The sequence below is a fragment of the Schistocerca cancellata genome, chromosome 2, assembly GCF_023864275.1.
Source record: "Schistocerca cancellata isolate TAMUIC-IGC-003103 chromosome 2, iqSchCanc2.1, whole genome shotgun sequence".
NCBI classification, from domain to species: domain Eukaryota; kingdom Metazoa; phylum Arthropoda; class Insecta; order Orthoptera; family Acrididae; genus Schistocerca; species Schistocerca cancellata.
In genome coordinates this window covers 458,572,219-458,595,877 of record NC_064627.1, presented here as the reverse complement: position 1 = coordinate 458,595,877, position 23,659 = coordinate 458,572,219, and the positions used below count along the sequence as shown (strand labels likewise).

The following is a 23,659-nucleotide window of genomic DNA, read 5'->3' as shown; positions in this document are numbered from 1 at the left end:
CAGTCCTTCCCAGCATTAATGTTTTTTTCTAGCGAGGCATGCCTTGGCACTGTGTGTCCAAAGTACATCAGCTTTTGTTTTAACATTAGACCTTCCAGGGAGAAATCTGGTTTTATTTGCTCCAATATTGATCTGTTGGTTCTCTTTGCAGTCCATGGAACTCTAAGAAGTTTCCTCCAACACCACAATTCGAAGGAGTCAATTCTTCGCCGTTCAGCCTTTCTAATGGTCCAGGTCTCACATCCATACATCACAACTGGAAAGACCATAGCCCTCACAATACAGATCTTTGTTGCTAGTGTTATATCTCTGGACCTTATAACCTTGTCAAGGTTTGACATCGCCTGTCTACTGAGCAACAGGCGTCTCTGGATTTCATGGCTGCAGTCGCCATCAGCAGAGATCTGGGAACCAAGATAACTGAATGTGGTCACTACCTCCATGGTTTCTCCTGCTATATCCCACGAATTGGTAGGTGTAGTTGCCATAATTTTCATTTTCTTCACATTCAGCCTAAGACCAGCCTTTTCACTTTCGTCTTTCACCTTCAGCAAGTGTGTTCTCAATTCTTCTTCACTTTCTGCCAATTCTTTTCAGTACCTCCTCATTAGTTATATGGTCTACCCATCTAATCTTTGGCATTCTTCTGTAGCACCACATTTTGAAAGCTTCTATTCTTTTCTTGTCTAAAATATTTATCGTCCATGTTTCACTTCCATGCATGGCTACACTCCTCACAAATACTTTCAGAAACGACTTCCTGACATTTAAATATATACTCGATCTTAACAAATTTCTCTTCTTGAGAAATGCTTTCCTTGCCATCACCAGTCTGCATTTTATATCCTCTCTACTTCAACCATCATCAGTTATTTTGCTCCCCAAATAGCAAAACTCCTTTACTACTTTAAGTGTCTCGTTTCCTAATCTAATTCCCTCAGCATCATCTGATTTAATTCGACTACATTCCATTATCCTCATTTTGCTTTTGTTGATGTTCTTGATTCCTCCTTTCAAGACTCATTCAACTGCTCATCCAGGTCCTATCTCTGACAGAATTTCAAGGTCATCAGTGAACCTCAAAGTTTTTATTTCTTCTCCATGGATTTCAATTCCCACTCCGAATTTTCCTTTTGTTTCCTTTATTGCTTGCTCAATATACAGACTGAATAACATTAGGGATAAGCTACAACCCTGTCTCACTCCTTTCCCAACCAGTGCTTCCCTTTCATACCCCTTGACTCTTATAACTGCCATCTGGTTTCTGTACAAATTGTAAATAGCCTTTTGCTCCCTGTATTTTACCTCTGCCACCTTCTGTGCATTAGGGCCCTTTTAAGATCTTTAACTGGACAACAAAGATGATAATGTATCAAAACTGTTTCATAGAATTAATACCATTTATTGTTTGATCCTTCTATCTTATAAAAACTGTTCCATTTCACATGGGTTCGTTTACGTTTGAGGTGGTACCTAACGTTTCACATTAGATACTATTATCCATCTTAATAGTTTGAAGCAAGACATTTTCATTTCAGATAGTTCACCACACTCTCTCAAAAGATGAAAATGGAAAGTACACACTGTGTTACTACACATCCTTTTTTTTTTTTTAAATAAAGTGAAACACCTCTTATTAGAATGGATTAAATAATGGTCTGCACAATTCTTAGAAGAAATTTCTGAAAATTTTATTTTCAAGAAAAAATAAACTAACTAAATCTGCAACAAATACTGTATACAATATAATAACAAACTTCTAAAATTTAATCTACTGGAAAGTACTGCAATAAAAGTCTAAAATGAAAATAAATTGTTACTAGGAATGAATTTTTGTTACCTGGAACTGTAATGTTTATTTCACAAATGGCAACATTACCATCGTAATCAAATGCCACATATTTCACCACCATATCCTGAAATACTTGTATGGGTGTTCGGAAACTTTGTGGTTTTACTTCCAGACGAGCTATGCTGCCACTATTGTCAACAGCCAGAGGTTCAGTAAAATTGACAGGCTCAAGACCATTTGGTCCCTTCTGAACAATTATAGGCTGTTGTGGGCAGTTCTGGAATACTGGAGGTTCATTATCTGAAAAACAAGAAAAAATCACATGAAAAAGAAATGTTCTTACACATAACAGTCAGTACTGGGTATATGTGAAATGCGAAAGATAATAATTAGTCATCACATGCTTACTTTGCTACCACAGAGGTGTAATGGGATACACAGCTATTACTTCATCACACACACACACACACACACACAAATGCACAGTCATTAACAAGATGTTTTAGCCATGAATAAGGACAGCAATTGATGGACATGAGGGAAAGAAGCAATGAAACCAAGTTCAAAATTTTTAACAACAGAAACTGGGCAAACATATAGGGTGAAAATTTTTGGTACATTTATGCAGAATGGAAGACAAGTGGCTAACAAAATATATGTTTAAATAACCACAAAGTCTTTAATAATGGATTTGTTGTATTAAATGTTCACAGTGTACACGTCACACTGATTCGCTATAAAAATCTGAGCTTTTAGCAAAGCCCACGTTTGTCTTCTTCAGGAAAGCAAAGTACTGTCGAAGAAGTAACAGAATTATAAATATGTAAAAGATGTAGTTGTGCCCACTGCAACCAGAGATTACATTGACTCAAAGATAAAATTTCATCCATGGTATCTTTGAGTTGACATTCTCCAATGGAGTGTCTCTGCATTAAGTGCCGATTTCCATCCACTACCCATATCTCCATTACAGGCTACACACTTGGCAGTGCACAGAATGGGCCCTTATCTCCATTAAAGCTATTGACATACATTCTAATTTCCACAGTGATGAGTGAGTCCTCGTAGTTTGATTATCTTCAAGTTCCTCTGGGAAAGGAAACCTGCATGCTGCTTCTGAGAAGTTACTACACAAAAGAAGAACAGCAGCATCAGAAATAAATGTTAATGTGGCGAAAGTGTTAAATCTACAAGGATTCCAAAGTACAAACAGTAAGAGAATAGTTGTCTAAAGAAATAAAACAATACATTGTGAAGAGATGAGAAGCAGTGGATGAAAAAAAAGCAACAAATGACACAGTATTAAAAGGGGTGCATGGCTCTTTGATAGATGTTGTAATGAAAAGAAGAAAAAAGGTCAAAAAGTGATGAACAAATAACAATCAGCTCATTGTTATCAAAATTGGAGGTAACATGACAATGTAGGAGGATATAAAAAACACGAACTGAAAGAGACAGAAAGAGTGGAAAAAGAAGGAATACAGTTGAAGTTCTCAGTAAGACTGTATATTGCATGAATCTTGTCTGTTGCATCTGCTCTGACTTAAGAGATGGCAATAATGTTCCAAATAACACAGAGTTTCTGTTTGTCCACTGAAAAAGAAACGATGTGGCTGTTTCCAAATCTAACTTTTTCATTCATGAACCATCCTTTGCTTCTAGTAAACTGACAAATCAAGTACATGTGGATGCAGAAGGAATTATACAATATAATAATACATATGTGGAACAAGCAGACAAATCATGCAGAGAGGATCTTTGGGAAGTGGGGATACTCTGATACATATGTTTGTCAATGAACTTTGAATGAGAACTACAGTGCTGTCAGACACAAGATGCTCTTGTCATACATGTTGGGCCTAATTTAAGTTAGGAGGAGTTAGTAAGGGATTTCAAGAAAACTTTCATTATTATATGCCAAGTCCATGTTAATTTATCTTTCTACATATCTGACGTTCCCAAGTTCTTGATAATTTCAGTATGTACATGATGTCTTACTAGGCCATACTTCTAAATTCTAATGCTTCCCCTTGCCTATGGACAACTCTGCACAAATCTTGTTTTTCTTCAGTATTGAACTGTCTACATATCTGTAACTACAAGTCTGCTCATTTATTTTTGTAAAAAATTAAATACTTTTTCATTCCTAAGTACTTGTCGACATATACCACTATTCTCTGAAACTGCTAGATCATTATCTTCAACAACTATATCTCCACAAATGTGAAAATGTGACTGTCATCTCACTGACAGTACTTAGAAGGGTGTAGGAAAGATAGAAGCACTTACTGATCATACCACTAGTCCGTGAAATTTTGCTAGTTTATTTTTTTGTACAGTTATGTCTACTCATGCAAAAATGTGATTTTCATCTCACTGACTGTACTTAGAAGAAGAGTAGAGGAAGGAAGGGGAATGGAGGGGATGGAGAGGAAGAGAGGGGAGGGGGAGGGAAAGAGAAGGAGGGAGAAGAAGGGGGAGAGGAAGAGGTAGAGATGGACAGAGAGAGAGTTAGCAATATTCTGTGATATCTTCTACAACACACACTTACCAACACATGGGGAGTAGCCGTAATTGTATCCCAACAAAGGTTCCACAACGGGCTCCTCGCAACCCATCAACTCAAACTTCAAACAGGCATTGTCCATATAACTTACAATTCCTGCAAATATAACATAAATTTAAAACTTTTTTAAACACTGTATATACTACTTGTGTTTACATTATAATTATTTGACAATATGAAAATTTAACATTTCATAGCACACTGGCTAGATGATTAGTGCTCCACACGCAATAAATGCTTTCATATTTCATTGCAGCCCTATATGCTACTACAACTTTGAAAACCAAGGTTCTTGGTTTTCAGAATAAGTATAATTTATTTGTTGTTTCATTTTGGTACTCAAAAGAAATACAAAAGAAAACTATACATACATTCATAAACAAAATTAAGACAATCTCATTTATTTACTAAAAGAACTGACATAATTGGAATACATTTTTCATGATAAGTGTTTAAAATATTTTTTCACAGAATTTCAACAAATACATACTACATGCTTACCTAAAATAACAAACCGGGCTTGAACATATTTTGGAAGTGTAATCATAGCCAGTTCTCCATAGTTCCCTGGATCTCTCATTGTCAGGTTGAAGTTAGGGAAGTAAACAACATAATTTTCATTTTCAGCTTGTTTGTAGAAGAAACGTATTTCAGTTGGGCGACCAACAATGTCATTTGTCACAACACCTTTTACAAGGATAGCCTTCACACGATACACCTGGCCAAGATCTACACTCACATATGTGAAAGCTTCCTGTTTTCCACACCATCCAGTGACAGAATTCAGACGTACATTTCTTGCTTCGTAGTTTGGTCTGAAAACACGATGCAAGCTCACTTTATTTAATTTTGCTAAATATATCAAGTAATTACATTATCAATAATGAACAGCACCCTACATATACAAAGTTCAAAATTTTTCAAATAAGTTACCAAAGAAAAGAAAATCTCTCAGTACACTATTTGAAAGAACAATACTTGTTAAGATCTTCATAGAGAATTGTGTTTATTTTTGCCTTACCGTTCTGATGTTGCATTGATAGCTGAGTCTGGTATCTTCCCAGAAGCCAAACCCAGTGGCCTCACAACTCGACACTCTGGTTCACGTAAGCAAGTGATAGGTCTGGGGTTTATCAGAATATAGCCAGGACGACTGCAGCCAAATGTTACTTCAGATCCTTGCTCATAACTGCGAGCTACTTGGAAACCATCTGGAGGTCTACCAGGATCTTCACATACTGGACCTTCACACCTTAGGTCACCAAAGTCCCAAACACCAGTTTCCTGGCACCTAAAAATAATGAAAACTTACTTTACACTGTTCTATTTGCACTCAGAGCAGCTTTCTTATGGCACAACAACATAGTTGTCTTTATTATTCTCTCCACTTAAGTAATAATTTATGCTTGGGGAGAGGGGGTGGGGGGAGGAAGGGGGAAGGGAGAAAAGAATGATTCCAGTTGGAACAAGAGTGTATAAGAAATGTGTAAAATAGTCATAATGCTAGACATAATACCTTATCCATTGTGAAAAAAATGGGCCCGTCTGTTGTAGGGCACAGTGATTAATAACAGTATCAGGAAAAACAACAAACTGAAAAGATTGAATTATGAAAGTCATAAAGAAGATGGCCTGATACCAACACCCATAAACTCCTAATCACACCCCATCCTCTTCTTAGTGAATGCACTATTATATAGAACCATTAAGTACACAAAACTTTAGCTTAAGATCAATACGTTAACACTACATGCTATAAACCAGACAATGAGTGTAACCCGCCCAAAATGGAACAAAGTTCATTATGACCTAACATCAAAACCCACGTAAAACACAATGTTAATCTGACTTAATGTTGTCATTAGCAATACAGTATTAATAAAAGACTTATTAAACTGATACAGTTCAATGACAGTGCTGGCATTCATTGAACAACGCCCAACATCACAGCGTTCTCTTACCGTACGACATTGTCATGATGATTTGTCTGTCCTGCCAATTTAAATGTATCTTGGCAACCAAAGAAAAATGATGATTGATATTTTGTATCGAGGTAGTTTCCATATTCAGCCCCAGGGGTTGGCTCAGGTTCACCACAATCTACTCTTGGACATGCAGGTGGCAAGCCAGAAAGCCAGTAGTCTGGGAGACCCTAAACATACAACCATTCTTCAAAAAATGTAATTAACTGTAACAAGTTCTTGTAGCATAACTAGCACTTTTCTACATCTTAAAACATGATAATGAATAAGAATGAATGTAAACGCTGTAGCCATGAGAAAGAGTTGAATGCTATTATATGACCTAAAATCTCACCTCCTCACCTGTATTTGACTTTTCCTATCTTCATTTCTTCCTCATGTCATTTTTATGCTAAAATTTCATTATGCCACTTATTTTTTATTGAAAACATTGATTTCACTTACAAAGGAGGATTTAGAAACTTTCATTCAGTGTAATACAATAATTCCCACACAACAAAACCATTAAACAGTGTACAAAATTCATGTCTGGAATAGTGGTCTCAATATTGTACTTTAATTAGTGGTATCTGGAAACTGAGTGCTTTTGTTTATGACTGAATACAGTCATAGGTATCAAAACTGAATGTGTGCCATACCAGTATTAAACAGTGGCAGACTAATGAAATTTTTGTGGGTGGGGGTTGTTGCCTGGAAGAAAAAGAAGATCAGGGCAAACTTTTTGGACAGGCAACTGAATTCTGAGCAAAATGTAGGTCCCACCACACATATCAATGGTGACATGAACAATATGTTGTTTTCTTTTGGTCATTATAGATAATAAAGGAATTATAATGTGAATGAATCTTTATTAATGAGCTTATTATTTAGTGGGCTTGTTACAGAGACTTCAACACAAAGGAAAAACACTACTGAAAGGTCACATAGAACTACTACTTCACTTGCCTGCTGTCAGAACACTACCACAGAGATTGAGGATACAGCCATATACTGGATGATTCAAAAAGAAAGAACAAATATCAATTGTTTATTACAGGCAAACTAGGAAAGGTAAAAAACACAATGTATAAGTCACTGGATGGAGGAAGATTCAAAGTTTTGACAACAGCTGTACTGTTTTTTGTTTGTAGCAACATGGTGACTCCACCATATGGGAAGTCATTTTGTGTGTCAGAATTTGCATGAAGTCAACCCACTGTTCAAGTGAAATGTGCATTCCTCACACTTTGCAGTTTTTTTTCTGTAGGGGTACATAAACGAGAGTCTTGGAGCCACCTTGGCAGCCGCTCTTCAAGACCTGAGAAATCGAACTGTTGAAGCTACCAATTCAATAAACAGATACCTGTTTAAACAGATACCTGTTGATTCATGTGTGGAATGAAATGGACAACCGATTTGATGTTTCTCTATCAATGCACAGTGCTTGCGTTGAGTGTACGGTATAATGTCTGTGGAAACAAAAAAATTTGAATCTTCCCCTATCAATGTTTCTGTCTGTAATAAGCACTTGAAATCTGTTCTTTCTTTTTGAATCAACCTGTATATGTGTCAGCTTAATAATATGCAGTGTTTTAAAGAGGATCACTTATCTGTGGGGATAGTTTAATATTCACACTAGCTACGGGGGAGGCACTTCCTTTATTTACAGTTCTTAAGCAAGACATTATATATAATTACACCATTTAGTAACAACTTCAGACTTACAGGTTGAGGATCATAGACACACTGCCGAAAGCCAGATGTGGCTGTTCTCCTCAGAGTGCGGCCAGGACTACCACATGTAAGTGTGACGTTCTCTCTGAATGGAACTAACACACTAGACTGGTCTTGTCTCACTACTGTGAGTCCTTCTGACTTGTCATCTGGCAGGGACACACACTGGGCATCTGTATTAACAATTAATTTACATTATACTTTCACTCTGATTAAGCTACATTAACACAATATTATTGACAATTTAAAGCTATACTAGAGACAAAGGAATCAACAGAAAATGAGAAAATCAATGACTTTTTTTTCTTTCTGGGTTAAAGAGATGAAAGGAAAACATGTTTAAAATATCTAATTGAAGTATTCGACATGGGAACAATATGTCACCACACATTTCGTATAAACAGTTTCTGTGGTAGAAGACTCTAGTACAAACTATAGAATGCACACTAATATGGTAAAGATGAAATAAAAACAGACAAATAGAGGACAAGTATGATTATAATACTGTAATAAGTGTTTAAAATATTAATAAAGTGGCCAATGTATTTAGTAATAATCTAGGTTAGATCGGAAATAAAATAGGTATTGAGCTGCAAAATGGTTCAAATGGCTCTGAGCACTATGCGACTTAACTTCTGAGGTCATCAGTCGCCTAGAACTTAGAACTAATTAAACCTAACTAACCTAAGGACATCACACACATCCATGCCCGAGGCAGGATTCGAACCTGCGACCGTAGCGGTCAAGCGGTTCCAGACTGAAGCGCCTTTAACCGCACGGCCACACCGGCCGGCAATATTGAGCTGCAGCATTTATCTGACTTCACATGCATTCTTAAACTTGCATTAATTCACCATGTACTACTTTCATCTGAAGTAGTGACAAGTAGACTCTTACATTGGCATTCTGGTACAGAGCCATTCCATAGACCCGCTGATGTGCACAGCAGTGATGAAGAACCGGACATAACGTAGCCAAAGTTGCACTGGAAGCTGACGAGATCTCCGAAATGATACATATCCTACGAAAACATTGCTGATAAGTATAAGAGCTCAGAGTATCAATGAAATGTTTCACTATCAGACATATGAAACTCAGAAATTAAAATACTTTACCTTTGTTGATAAAATCAAGCCATTCTCTGGTGCCTGTAATGCAGGACACATCACAGGTACACAACTCTTGTTACGTTGGAAAATGTCCCCATCCCTCTCTCCTGTTTCAGAAACCGCAACAGTAAATCCAGCAGTTCCATTCTCAGTAAAAAGCTCATACCCAATGTTGCACACACAGCTAAAGTTTCCTGGGCTGTCAAAAAAACATTGAAGAACAATGTAAATGCCATGAGAGTGTTTCCAAAAACTATGTTCAGCATTACTTTTGTGAACTGTGTTGCAAATTACCTGTTAATACACTTTTGATCACAGCCACCATTATTGTCCAAACATTCGTTTATGTCAGCACACTCCAGCCTAGTGCATCCCATGACTTCAAGTCTCAAGCAAGGGGCACCGACATAATCCTTAGAAAATAACAATTATAATTTCAGTGATTGTTATGACATTTAACACATTACTTCAGATTCTGGTCTATACTGTATAATAAAATGACTTTCATTCACTATCTTCCTTAATACATGTATCTTATGGTACCTCAATATATTATTAAGGAAACTAGAAGCAAAGAAACAATAATAAAGGGTGCATCAAAATGGACTTCAAAACTTTGAAAATTCATACAACTTACACACTTAGTCTTGATGTCCTCTTGAAAGAAAATAGATCAAGTTTTGACTCATATGGTATGCTAGTACAGAATCACACCGGCTGAACTGCTAGTGGCAGTTGCAGCAAAAATGGGTCCCTTTACTGGTACCGAGTGTGCTCGCTGTGTGTTTTGGTTTGAAGAGTCGAAGTCTGTGACAGCTGTACAACTTAACTTTTGCACAGAGTATGGTAAAGATACTCCCAGCAGGCCTACTATTTATGAATAGCATAAGTGTTTTCCTCAGGTCGTCCCTGTGCATCTAACGACCTCACAGAACATATGAAGTGATGCTTTGTGAATTGTCCTACAAAATCAATCTTATGTGCTTCTTGAGCACTCAGCATCCCATGTACGACTGTTTGGTGTGTGTTAAGAAAATGGTTACATCTCAAACCATACAAATTTACAATGGTGCAAGAACTGAAACGCACTGATAGGATTGCTCATATGCGCTTTTGTGTTCAAATGTTTCATTGGTTGGATGAAGACTTCATTGGAAATATTATCTTTAGTGACGAGCTGACTTTTCACTTAAGTGGTAAAGTAAATAAATGCAACTGTGCAATTTGTGTTAGTGAAAATACCAGAAAATATCTGGAACATGGATGTGACAGCCCAAAATCGACTGTAGATGGGATGTGTGCTACATAACCAACAGAAGACACAATGAACCTGTTTAGTTGTAAGGTACAAAACTTGTATTTTGCTATAAAATGACACCAAAACCATGTCCATAAGTTAAATGAATAAATCAATATGATTTTCAAAGTTGTAAAGTCCTTTTTTATACACCTGTTGTTGTGTCAAACAATAGAAGTCAAAATCAACATACATTTAAGGATTAAAAATATCAACTGTGAATGTTACACAATTGATGAATACTTAAAATTAATTTTCATAGATGTATGTGAATGGTTCTATCTTGAAGCATATAAAAAAATCCTCAATATGAGCAGTTTTTCATATTTTCAGAATAAGATAATGAACAATACTAACATTAAGTAGGAATAAACACTATAAGCTGCTATGAGCAATGTTGCAAAATGGGCCATTAAATTGAATTTGCACTTCTGAAACACTATTTTAAAGAAGTAAAAAAGTATGCAGTTTCTAACCTGGATTCTGAAGCGTACATACTGTGCCTCAATAGGCACCGGCAAGTTAAGTACTGACAGAGTGGGTTCCAAAACTCGGAACTCCACTGGTGTACCATCTGGATTTGTGTAGTCATGGAAAATGTCTGTTAAATTGTCAGTGTACTGAAACAAAAGATGAATATAATTGTAATAAAAGCTATTAAATGTCTTTCATTCAATACATAAATTGAGAATATATGAGAACATCAGTACAAATTATATTGAAGTACAATGAAATACTAAAATAAGACTCAGCCATGTGCAATAGTTAAAAACGTGCATGAACAGGGTTGCTTTCTCAGATTACTTCCTTTTACTTTTTGCCAATTGTGTTTACTCTTCTTTTGAAAGATATTTTTTTCCCACTTTGAATCATTTTGAATGTTTACTCCAGTGTAGTCTGTGTACCTCCCCACTACTACAATATATTCTGTGAGTATTGTTGGGAGTTATTTGTGGCAAACTGTGAGAGTTGCACACATGCAATGAAGAAAAGGAAAGAAAAAAAAGACTGCTGTTATATAATAATTCATTTAGTGACAATAATTTTACATGAATTTTTTCATCTTTTTTATAGTCACTATTGTTACTGGCAGAACTTGTAGCTTGCTGCTCCATGTTCTTCTGCTACTATCTTTTGCATTCACTGTGTCAGTGTTATATAATCAGTATTATATGTGAAGGCTTTCCTTCCAAGCATTGTTTACAGTCGGTTCCAAGCTTTAGGTAGAAAGATCTGATTTGAAAGAAGGTGGCAAAGTGTTGCCATTGAGGAGCTGACGACAAAATGTTTTGCACACACTGCTTAAACTGCTTATAATCTGTAGCTAGAAGGTACAGTGCTATTACCAGAGTTGTACATCTTGATCTGCTTTGCAAAAGAGCTGTAAAAGTAATCATCCATCTTTCATCCCCATACCAATGAGTTCAAGTCATTCATCATCTGTTTCCTCAGCAATATACATTCGAGTATTCACTATGATTAGTGAGGTGACTGAGTGACTTTAAGTGTAATAAGGAAAATGTAACTCAACCAAGATGTTTCAAAATTTTAATATGCCTCATTCTATTTTTTTTTCTTCAGCAACTGTTTACTATTTCACATACATTTCAGAACATATCTAATTCCTACTCTGTAGTCTTGTCACACTCACATGTAATGTTACAACAAACTACTAAAAAGTTCAACTTCAATATTACATTATCAACAACAGTTTTTTGTAATTTTGAAATAACTCTGTCAATTATTTTTATTAAATTCTTCACATATTCATTCCTTTTTTCAAGCCATCATATTTTTCTGCTAACTGGGTGACATGTTTCTCATATGCAAGCAACACCACTGTTTTGACAGAAAAAAGGAATTTACTTTCTAGGAAGAGTATGTAAAGAGTATAATTTAAAGTTACCACTAGGAAAAACTAAAGTCATGTGTTTCAAGGATAAAGACCTCATAAGCACAAAACATTTAGGTGATAATGAAATATCAGTGAAAAATTTTAATTATTTAGGCTGAGATATTATGGATGAATATGACAAAGGATGCGGTAAACGCACTAATAAAATTCAAAACCAGGGCCTGAAAAATTAAATATGGAAAGAGCATTACTGTTCTTGTTTTACAGAATGGAAATAATAAGGGGATGGAATTAATTTAGCATTAATGTGATTTCTTAATACTGGGGAAATGATGTAGTAGACTTAACAGAAATTGAAACAACAACATTAGGAATGCTTTAAACACATATCCAAGTTGTATACATTGATATTATGAATAGTCTGTTATTAACAATCACAATCAGAATAAATCTGAAGGGAGAAGAAGTCAAGGAAGACTAAGGAGAAGATGGATATGGCAACTGGAAAATGCTTAATGTTTGATATGTAGAAGAAGAAGAAGATGAAATGTAGTTCATTACAATATTAAACAAGTTGTAGAACCAAAAATGATACTTTTAGTTAAGCTGAAGCTTTATTATCTTTCGTAACATGTATCCATCACACTTGTTGCAGAAATAACTTACTGCTTTCTGAGTAACCTTTGAGATGCATTAGTCAACACATTCCACACAACTAAAATGTACACTGGGACTTCAGAAAGTACGTTACACACGTCATCTCATGCTAAGACAATTGCACAACACGAGTGATACAAGGATAGAAGAGTGTATGTGTTCTGGGTTTCCTGCAGAGACAGTTCTACTGTGGTGTACATAACAGGTGCATTACATTGTGGGAGTGAAATGGCATGGTAACTGGAAATGTACCCCAAACATTAGGTACACAGAGCACTATGATCCTTGTGCACAAAACATCAAAATGCACAAGTATTAACCATGAACAGCTGACAGTATATGGACCTAATGCAATGTTGCATGCTTTCATAGTGAAATAGTGTCAACAATGTGATGAAGGCCTCACACAGGTGGTAATACTGAATGATAAGGACAGCCATTCACATCACAGGTGACAATGTCCAGGCAATCGAGGAACTCATGCACAGCAATCACAGATTTTCCGACTATGACATTTGCATAGTGGTACTTGAATGGCTTAGTGACCAAGGAATTAAACGACTGGTAGAACATTCTGATCATTGTTTACTGATACTTGGTGACTGTGTTGAAAAATAGTGTCATGTATCTGTGTCACTATGAACTGTAGTGCAGCATTCAAAAAAATTACCTGGGGTGCCATAATAATGCGTAATTCGCTTTTTGAAGTCCTCTCATAAATACATTGAGTCATAAAATAACAGCTGAATGCACTGATGGTGGAATACCCACCTGTATTCTCAAGCCTGAAGTAAAAGCAAGATTGCCGTCAGCACGAGGCACAGTCTGAGTGCGGAAGCCTCTGATAATAGTAGGAGCTCGAAGATCGAGAAGAACCCAGTTGTTGTCTGGTTCTACACTGTTCCCACACCATCCATCAGGATTATTCAAGCGGATCATCTGAAATGACAGGATAACATTAAATCATTATATTTTTCCATAACTTTTTGCTTTCATCACAAAAAGGACATCCACACAGTGAAACAATATTTTCTGTAATTTAACTGCAACTGGAAGTATTTAATAAGCTTGTTTGCTGACATAATTTTTTATACATTGCAGGTAAATAATGCTGCTAAATTCACACAGCCAGTTAGACTTCTTGTATCTAGAAACATTTATTTCTGAAATTTAAGGTTAGTCCTACAACCCAAAATCACTATGTTAGTTTCATGCTGATACAAATTCTTAACGATTTACAGCCAATATATGAGATGTGGAAATGGAATCTGCTTAGGTGTAGTCAAACAGAACAGCGATAAAACAAATAGAAAAATATGTCAGGCATTTAACTTTTTGAAGTAATGGTTCCTTTATCAGGAATAATATGTAAGATGGGAAACAAAGCCAATAAAAAAATCAAAGAAAAGGAGTGTAGGTAGTTTAGGATCTGGTTTATGAGTCAAGTGAGAAACAGATGGAGCTGACAAGAAACCAGAAATTATAATGTTTACTTCCATCTTCTAACAAGTAGGGGACTAGGTTCTCATTGCATAAATAGTTGTATAAAAAGACATTAAGCACAGGCTCCTGTTACATGAATCATGGGCAATAACAGTACGAGAACAAAAGGTAATATGAATATGTGTTCATTACTTCCACAATACAAGAACTTCTGGTCTTATGATTATTTGATACTGAATGATCAATTTAATTTCTTACATTCTTATTATATCCTGGTTCACTGCCTGATACAGTAATAGCTTCATCAGGGATTCCTCCAGTGGTAAGTCCCAAATCAGTGACAGGCCGGCATTCCAAGTTCGGTGAAAATCCTTTGCGACAGCGGCAATGGAATGATCCCGGAGTGTTGATACATTCACTTGATGCCAAATCACACTGACTGTTGGAGCATTCATTAACATCTGTAAAAAAATGAAGAAATGTTCATTAACTACCCCAACTATTTTGATAATTCTCTCCATGTATTAACTGTTCTTTCCAAATAATCAATATTTTTTTTAATGTTTCCCATTTCATGTTTCCCCATGCAAAGATACAAGCAAAATCCCAAAAGTAAGCTCTCCTATTTTTTGGGACGAAGAGAAACTGTTAATACGGTTTACATGTGAATGTAGGCTTTCCTGGTGTATACTGCTAAAGATCTCTTCCCAGGCTTCCATCTAGATGGCTGTGTTCAAATTCTGCCATTTTTCGATGAGTGTCATCTTCTTCACTAGAAGATGATGAGAATGATACTCACTGAAACACCAGAAGATGATGAGAATGTCTCGTATTGAAACAATGCAGAATTTGAACGCAACCATCTGGAAGGATGCCCAAGAAGATTTTATCTGTTAATATGGTAGTTGGCCACACTGTTGTGAGCGACACAGCCTCCACTCCCAAATAAGCATCATCGTGCTTTGTTCAGACATTCAGTCTTGTCTTGGCAGCCATTCAAAATGAAGTTCCTATTGAACGCTACTGCCAAGTGTGAAGTTAGCATAGATATTTGATTTTTGGATGCAAAAGGATTTAAAATGGTTGAAATCCATCAGCAATTGATGGAAGTGTGTGGACAGTCATGCACGGATGTGGCGTAGAGAGTTTACAGCTGGTTGTACTGAAACTCATGATGAAGCATGAAGTAGTAGGCTATCAATTTCCAATGAGACAGTCGCGAAGGTTGAGGAAACTGTGTACAAATTGGAGGATCACTCTGGATGCTCTCTGCATTTTGGTTCCTGAAGTTTTCCGAAGCACCAGCCACAGGATTTTAACTGAAAAACTGCAATATTGGAAGGTGTGTGCAAGATGGGTACCACATATGCAGGCAGAAGACCACAAAAGGCAACAAGTTGATTCTTCCTGCAAATTTATTTGCCCCCATGCAGATGAAAACAACGACTTCTCAGACTCGACCGTCAAGGGTGACAAAACCAGGGCTGAGGGTGGTGGCATCCCTCTTCGGCCAAGATGCGAAACTTCAAACAAGCACAGTTTGCCAGTAAAGTCATGGCGACTGTGTTTTGGGACCAGAAAAGGGTACTGTTGATTGAATTTCTGCCTGCTGAGACAACAGTGAGCACAGACAGGTACTGTGAAACACTGAAAAACTCAGAAGGGCTAATCAAAATCACAGTAGAGGAAAGTTGAGCAAGGGCATAAGCATTCTCCACAACAACAATGACCCACACATTGCCTGTCAAACTAAGGATCTCTTGTAAAAATTTGGTTGGAACATCATCACCCCCCCACCATACAGTCCGAACTTGGTACCGAGCAACTGCCACCTGTTTTTTGCATTGAAGGAACATTTATCTCCACAGTGGCTCTGCTCCAATGACGAGGTGAAAACTGAGGTTCAACACTTCCTGAAGGACATGGCAGTGAGCTGGTATCACCAGGCCATTGTAAAATTGCGACAGTGTTTACAGAAATGCATTGACCGAACTGGTGATTGTGTAAAAAAAATAAATCATTTGTCATCTTTTACAATGATGTAACTATTAGAGAAAATAAATGGTTGTTTGCGTATCTAAAAACATAGGAGACTTTATTTTTGGGATTGAACTCATAAATAAGGTCACATACAGTATAGAACTCTTACCTTCACAGGTTGGGGGATTCAAAAACTCCTGATTACTGCTACATTGCATTATATTTGAACCTATCAACTTGTAGCCCTTGTGACACTGTACTCGAGCCTCATCTCCATAGTAATACTCCCTGGAGACGTCAGTTATAAATCCATTCTTTATAGAAGGAAAGTTATAACATCGAACACCTGCAACAAGTAACATATGTAGAATTGGAAGTGTTTTGCCTACAGTAAGAAGTCAGAAATATATTTTAAAAAGAAATTTAATTCAGATGTGTAAAATAAGAATCAATTTGATTGAGATGCATGATATTTAAACTGTATCTTACGTGAACATGTTGGTACGCTTCCAGACCATGTTCCATTGCTCATACACAAAATAACAGGATGACCACTACGTGTGTAGCCAGGTTCACATTCATATCTAACAATAGTACCATAACTTCTACCGCCTCCATTTAGTATTGTTGTATTAGCGTGAGGAGACTCTGGCAAAGGTGCACACTGAGATGCTGTGAAAGGGAAAAAAAAAATACAATTTTCATAAGCTTCAGAATAGAGCAATTAATTTTATTTTAAGCAGTTAAGAATAAATTTGTGACTAGTTTGAAGGTAAATTTAGCATTTAAGCACATAATCCAATCATAGACATGAATATTACCTAAGCAAGTTGGCAATCGTTCCCATCGACCATCTGCCAAACAAGATATACGTTCTAGTGGCTGCCCTGAAGGAAATGCAAAGCCCGCATAACACTGATATGTTGCCTCTCCACGATAGGTAACATTTGTGGCACCAATAGAAAATCCATTATCTATCTGTGGCACAGGACCACAATAAACCTCTGAAAATCAAGATAAAAATATACTTAGAATCATGACAAGATTCTAAAACACTATACATTTCTTATATATACTTTATCAGTTCACAAAATGTAAAATGAAATCATCCTATAAAAACGTCCAGTTCCTTTGAGCAAAACAAAAATACATTGGTACAAAGTGAATACAATATTCTTGTGTTTGCTTTCCTATTACCTGCAAAAAAATTCTGCTGATACATTAATTACTCAATTACATAACTTAATTTTAATTTATAATAATGTTTTCCATCTCTAATATAACTTATTTCATTTTTACCCTAATTTCCACACTCCATTAGATAATCACTTTGTTGCTTAGATCCATGTGATCCCTTGCAAAACTTGAACTTAAATTTTTTTGCAATATTTAATTTTTTTTTCTAATTTTCATTTTCAAAATTACCTTGACATGGTGGGATGTAGTCAACAGACCAGTTTCCACCAAGCATACACTGTGTTGTGATACGTGAACGTCCAGTGGCAAATTCTTGACCCACAGGACAGGTGAATGTCACCTGTGTGCCAAATGCTGTATCTCTGCTCGAAGCTAAGGCACCTACACCTGGCTGAAGAATTGGGCAATCTGCAAAAGAATACATACATTAGAAATTTTTATTCTCCTATCATTGCAATTTCAATAATTCTGAATTCTAATTCTAATAAATTATTGCTCACTACACATTGACAGCAATGTGTGATTAAAAACACAAAGAAAAACTGTCATGACTTACTGGTAATCAGGAGCCAAGAGATATGAAATTAGTGTTATATCCTAACTTTCATCCATTCACTTCTTGCATCAGAGCAGACATTTAACAGAAATACCACAGAATAATTTCTGTGCTTTCTTTACCTGCAGAAAATGTAGCTTTCCAACCCAAACTGTTATGCAAAGCATCGGTCACAAATCTAACCAACATTTCTCCACTGGATGCAGTAAGTGTAATGCGAGGTACAGCATTTGCTGTGAAACCATTGCCAGGATGCAATCGCAGGCCACTAATGCTTGAACCATCAAAAACCTGGTTGAAGCAAATGTAACACATTAGTAACTCACAAATATACTACCTCTGACACAATTTTACAAATAAGTTAATCAAGAAAGTAAAACAGTACAAACACTATATTAACCAAGTTTTTATTTTCCATGTAAGTGACTCAGCCTCAAATTAGCTTACATATGTAACTGAAATCCGTTTTCTGAATAGAATCAGAGGGCATATGATGTGTGCTGCTACCATCTGTACTTATGTGTAAATAAAACATACCTCTGCAAGAATTTTTTTTTAATATTTGGCAATAAGCTTCCATTATTATTAAAAGGTATGGACAGGTTTATGTCAAAAGAACTTTTATCAAACTTTGCATACCAGTAGCAGTGAAGAATTTACTTATTCACCAATCCCTTCTAATATTTTTCATTTGATTTTCCTGGTAATGTGCGTAACCAAAAGTTACCAGTTTTACAGCTGAATGATACATCCTTGTCAGAGACAAAAATTCTTATCAAAAGAAAAATAACTAAAGATGGGCCATGAATGTTATTTTAACATTGGCTGTGGAATTCAATAGCAGTGCATCATTCATATTTAAGAACATTTGCAAGGAGAGCATAACAGTCAAGCTTCAATGGTTTTTGAGTACTGACCTTTTAAAACAGATCAAGGTCAGTAATCATTCATAGAATAGGTATCTGTGTTAAAAATATTCAACCTATTTCTGCCAACTAGATGAAGAATGTGAAATATTCTATGCCTAGAACAATTTACGTGTCTCACAAAGAAGAATTCACAGCTTTTCTCTATGCTGTCTCTTCAAAACACTTTCTAGTCTGTATTCATGCTGGTTTTCATTAAAGTAAAACAAAGGGAAATGTTCAAAGTTCTGCACTAAATGATTTTAGTTTTCTATGTTGAAATATTCATTGGCTACATTGGAAAGAAAGCTACTCATGTAGCAAAACAGAACTTATAGCATTTATTTCTTTTCCTCAAGAACTTATTTCATTTCAGTTGTGCAGGTCATTTCAAGTTGATGTTCGTGAAAAAGCATGTTTTTTGTTATAGTTTCTGTTCGTAGATTTGTTTTGTAGATTTGGTATTAGTGTATGTCTGATCAAATCGTCTTTACTGTTGATAGTTGAATTATTTTCCTCACTTTCAAATACATTTTTGTAATTTCTCTGACATCCACAAAATCCCTGTACTGAAGGAAACATTCTGAAGCACTAAAGCAACAGTTATTAGAGGTTCACTGGAAAATATTTTATGCAATGTAATTACAAAATAATAATTTATCTGAGAAAAACAGTCCCTTTTTATTTTCAGGGAAAAGTGAGATGAAATTTAAGCTTCAATAAAATAAAATATAATAAATAACAGTGTAACTAACCTGCACAAAATCAGACTGATGCACAGTAAAATTCTCAAATTTTAGAGAAAGTGGGCCACCACCCGGTTTTTTCAATTTGAACAAGCATTCTTGATTGCTAGGATAATTTGTAATTCCAAATGCAGGCGAAGAAATTGTGCCATTTTCAGCTATAAGTGTTGCTTTGCATCCTAAAAATGATTAATACAATTAGTGATTCCAAGAAAAAACATAGACTTTTGACACATAAAATGTTACACCATACTATTCACAGAAACACTAATCCAGCCAGTTACTGGAGAAAGTACAGTTCAACATGGACTTGAAACCACCAACAGCTTTACATTTTTAGTGCACATGAGAGTTTGGTGTAGAGGTGAGAGCTCTATTAAATGGACCATGGGATGGAGTGGGTGAAGGAGAGGGTAACCTTATATGTGCAAGCCAATGCATACCCAAAATTACATCAAGTGACACTGCCTTATGAATAATGCTTTTTATAGAGCTCAGAAATAGTTATATCTAGAACAAAGAAGAAGAACGAAAATTACCTTGTGAGTAATTAATTTTAAACCCTCTCCTGGAGTCTCCAAGACTTGTTTTAAAGTACAGATATAACTTGTTTTCTGTTGATACTATAACTGGTGGATTGTCTTCTTTGGAACCAGTTAGCCTCTCTATAAGCTGACTTTTAGGACTGTCACCATTTCTAATTAGAATATAATCACGTTCAACTTCCAAGTCCAAATCTTCTATCTGAAAAGGTATAACAAATGTTGTATGTTAAGTACTAACAAATGATTATCCAATTTCACTTTGGAATTTGAAGAAAACAAGTACATAAAAATATTTCTGAAAGGGTTATGTAATGACAATTGAAAATTCATGTTTACTGGAACTTGAACCTGAATTTCTTATCACGGGCAGTCAGGTCAGTTAATAGGCCATCTGAGCCCACTTCCAGCCCTCACTCAAACTTTCATTGTCAGTGATGTTTCCTCCTATGTTTTTCAATCATTACTGCCACAGGCTCTCACATGGAATGTCTGGGAAGAGCACCTCAGGGGAATGTAGTGCATTTAATTGATTTCAAAGATATTTTGATCTACTTTGCACTTTGTAATGATGCATTTTGTTTGTTTATTAAAACAGTATACTCATGGTTAGCTAAAATATTATGACATTTGCACATGTTTACATGCAAATATGTTAACCTCAATGTAATAAGTGTTTTTTTTTTACTTGTCCTATTCTTCAAATATCTTTCTTTTTCAGTGGTTGATTGTTAAAAGTTCCTTTATGTACATAGACTGAAGCGATGAGTGAAAATTTGTAGCAAGGCCAGGAATCACAGCCGGCTCTCCAGCTTACTAAACAGTTGCGTTAAGTCGCTAAGCCACTTTGGCACAGCAGTTCACACAACTGCACGTATTACCCTGGTGTTCCTCTCTCTTCAGTCCAAATTCTCAATGTTGCCCCAGTCCACTTAAAATTCCCCCTTACGCACAAACAGAAATGCCAGGGCTCTCCATGTACTAAAACAGCGCCTCAGCATCATATGTAAATGGGAGAGCCAGCCTGAAACTGTGGTGTAGCTACTTACACAAATGAAATGACACAATTTTAGAGACTTTACTGGTCTCGTACAGATATGACTTTGGATCGAGGAGGGAGACATGCCAGGGTAATCCACGCAGTTGTGTGAACCACTGTGCTGAGGTGGTTAATGCACCTGCCAAGTAAGCAGGAGAACTGGGTTCAATTCTCGACCTTGGTACAAATTTTCGCTTGCCGCTTCAGTCCGTATACATAAAATCATATCTGTGTGAGACCTGTAAAGTCTCTGAAATTGTATCATTTCATTTGTAAAAGTTACTTGTTCATAAATAAGATTTATTAATCACACCTTCATTTCAGCTTTATTTGTGAGAACGTACTCAAAACGAACATAAAAAAACTTCCATCATCAATTTTATAAGCATTAAGAATAAGCATCAGCCTAGCAGTATTTCCAAATATGTTATTCCCGTATAGTTACAATGAAGTAATGGTATATCAGAGATAGTCTTCCATCTACCCACTGGAATAGGTATAATAATATGCTTTGACAAAGTTATGTATTTATTGTGAATATATAGGAATCATATATACAAAATGATGCTTTGCTATTTCCTATGCTAATGCTTATCTAATTTATGATGTTGTCTTTTGCAGGAATAAGCAGTAATGAATTAATTTAAAACTAAGATGCATTTAATAAAGCTCAGAAAAACTATAGAAATAGACCAGATTTTAAGAATTTACATGTTACTATTAGTGTTAGTTTAAAGTTTGCATACAAACTAATGAATTCAAAGTTTTAGCATGATAATAAATACTGTTAACTTAATTGCATTTTGTGTTCTTAACAGGTATTAATACCTCAGTATTAAAAATACAACCAACAACTGCAAAGCAGGGATTTTTTTAATTTTTTTTTATTGATACTACATTTTGCTTGGCTTCAAAAATACAGTATGTGGCTGTCTTTTTAAATTCTGTATTGAACAGCATTAATTTTAAAAATACATTCTGACAAACATTTTTTGTATCTTATTAGGTCATGTTTCACAATTAAAAATTTTGCTTCATCGAAAATGAAATAAGTTACCTCAAGTGTTATAACACGTCCCATCTGTGTTGTAATAATATATAGGCATTCAAGGCCACCAGGATAATCTTGAGGATAACCAGGAGATGTCAGAGCTTGCGGCTGATTTGTTGCACGTACTGTTCCCCCACATGTTTGCGGTTCAGTCTTCCATGACGCCCTGCAAACAGTTGCCACAGTTTTTTAAATGGCAGTTCAAATTAATGGTTCAGAGATGATTATGCTGTAGTATTTGTAAATACTACCTGAATCCTTTCTTCTCCACTGAAGCATCAGTGCTGAACTTAATTATCATGAAATTTGATGCAGACACAAACAATTTGCTGCTGAGCTCCATTTTTCCAGACAATGTTGCAAGATTGACAGCATTATCTTCTGTGCGTCCACCAACAAGTATTTGTACTGTATCAAATGATTTCTCTGTCTCAAAATCTTGAAACTACAGAAACATAAAAAGTAAACAATTTTAACTTCCACAATAATTTCCAAACCAACAAACAATACAATAATTTATGTTTGTGCTGAAATGTATTCCACTCCCTTTAATACTTTCAACTAATACTCAAATGTTATACTTATTTAAAGAATGGTTGTTACTCTCACAGTAGAAACTAAAACAATGACACAGGCTGAAAATGTGCTGCTTATAGAAAAATAACAAATCCATGTACTTGTCCACAGTAGAATATTTATTGATTGTCAAACAAATCACCTGCAGTAGGATATTGTGTCCTTGTGGACCTTCCAGAGTCCACTTGCAGTCAGAAAGGGGCTCATATTTCTGTGGGTAATTGGGACTCTCAACAACATCCCCACTGCTTGCCATGTAGAAATGACAGTTTGATGGGCAATCAAGCTCATCTGACCAGTCCCCACAGTCATTTTGCTTGTCACAACGGAAAGCAGAATTAATGCATCGTCCATTTGAGCAATGATATGAACCTGTGATCAGAAATTTGTGCTTAGCTCATTACGCATTTCGGCATAATCTATTAGGCACTACAAGATTAAGTCTTCATATTACTGTTAATATAATGTTTTTAATGGGTTACAATACACCATCTCTACAAATACATTTCTTATATTATAATGGCTAATAAATTGAGGTACTTGTGTTTGAAGTATTGCAAACAGTGATAACTATTTCAGTTTTTGACCAATGCTTTCAGAAGGAAGTGCACTAATAGCATCATCAGTTTACCTCATAAAACAAACATCCAAAT

The 23,659-nt window shown here is 35.8% G+C and overlaps 1 protein-coding gene across 1 annotated transcript in view; it reads right to left on the bottom strand.

The window, feature by feature from the left end:
* LOC126155111 (sushi, von Willebrand factor type A, EGF and pentraxin domain-containing protein 1) overlaps positions 1 to 23,659 on the bottom strand; it is a 123,872-nt gene that overhangs the window by 90,103 nt on the left and 10,110 nt on the right. Inside the window, exons 5-26 of the mRNA XM_049916208.1 lie at positions 23,149 to 23,378; positions 22,682 to 22,875; positions 22,437 to 22,596; positions 20,338 to 20,542; positions 19,808 to 19,977; positions 18,270 to 18,438; positions 17,820 to 17,999; positions 17,216 to 17,398; positions 16,884 to 17,066; positions 16,564 to 16,740; positions 14,673 to 14,875; positions 13,743 to 13,910; positions 10,936 to 11,079; positions 9,457 to 9,575; positions 9,169 to 9,361; positions 8,951 to 9,074; positions 8,045 to 8,226; positions 6,320 to 6,510; positions 5,380 to 5,649; positions 4,860 to 5,173; positions 4,344 to 4,454; positions 1,841 to 2,092 (exon numbers count right to left, since the gene is read on the bottom strand). Of these exons, the coding sequence (XP_049772165.1) occupies positions 1,841 to 2,092; positions 4,344 to 4,454; positions 4,860 to 5,173; positions 5,380 to 5,649; positions 6,320 to 6,510; positions 8,045 to 8,226; positions 8,951 to 9,074; positions 9,169 to 9,361; positions 9,457 to 9,575; positions 10,936 to 11,079; positions 13,743 to 13,910; positions 14,673 to 14,875; positions 16,564 to 16,740; positions 16,884 to 17,066; positions 17,216 to 17,398; positions 17,820 to 17,999; positions 18,270 to 18,438; positions 19,808 to 19,977; positions 20,338 to 20,542; positions 22,437 to 22,596; positions 22,682 to 22,875; positions 23,149 to 23,378 (4,122 nt within the window). The remainder of the gene's footprint in view (positions 1 to 1,840; positions 2,093 to 4,343; positions 4,455 to 4,859; positions 5,174 to 5,379; positions 5,650 to 6,319; positions 6,511 to 8,044; positions 8,227 to 8,950; positions 9,075 to 9,168; positions 9,362 to 9,456; positions 9,576 to 10,935; positions 11,080 to 13,742; positions 13,911 to 14,672; positions 14,876 to 16,563; positions 16,741 to 16,883; positions 17,067 to 17,215; positions 17,399 to 17,819; positions 18,000 to 18,269; positions 18,439 to 19,807; positions 19,978 to 20,337; positions 20,543 to 22,436; positions 22,597 to 22,681; positions 22,876 to 23,148; positions 23,379 to 23,659) is intronic.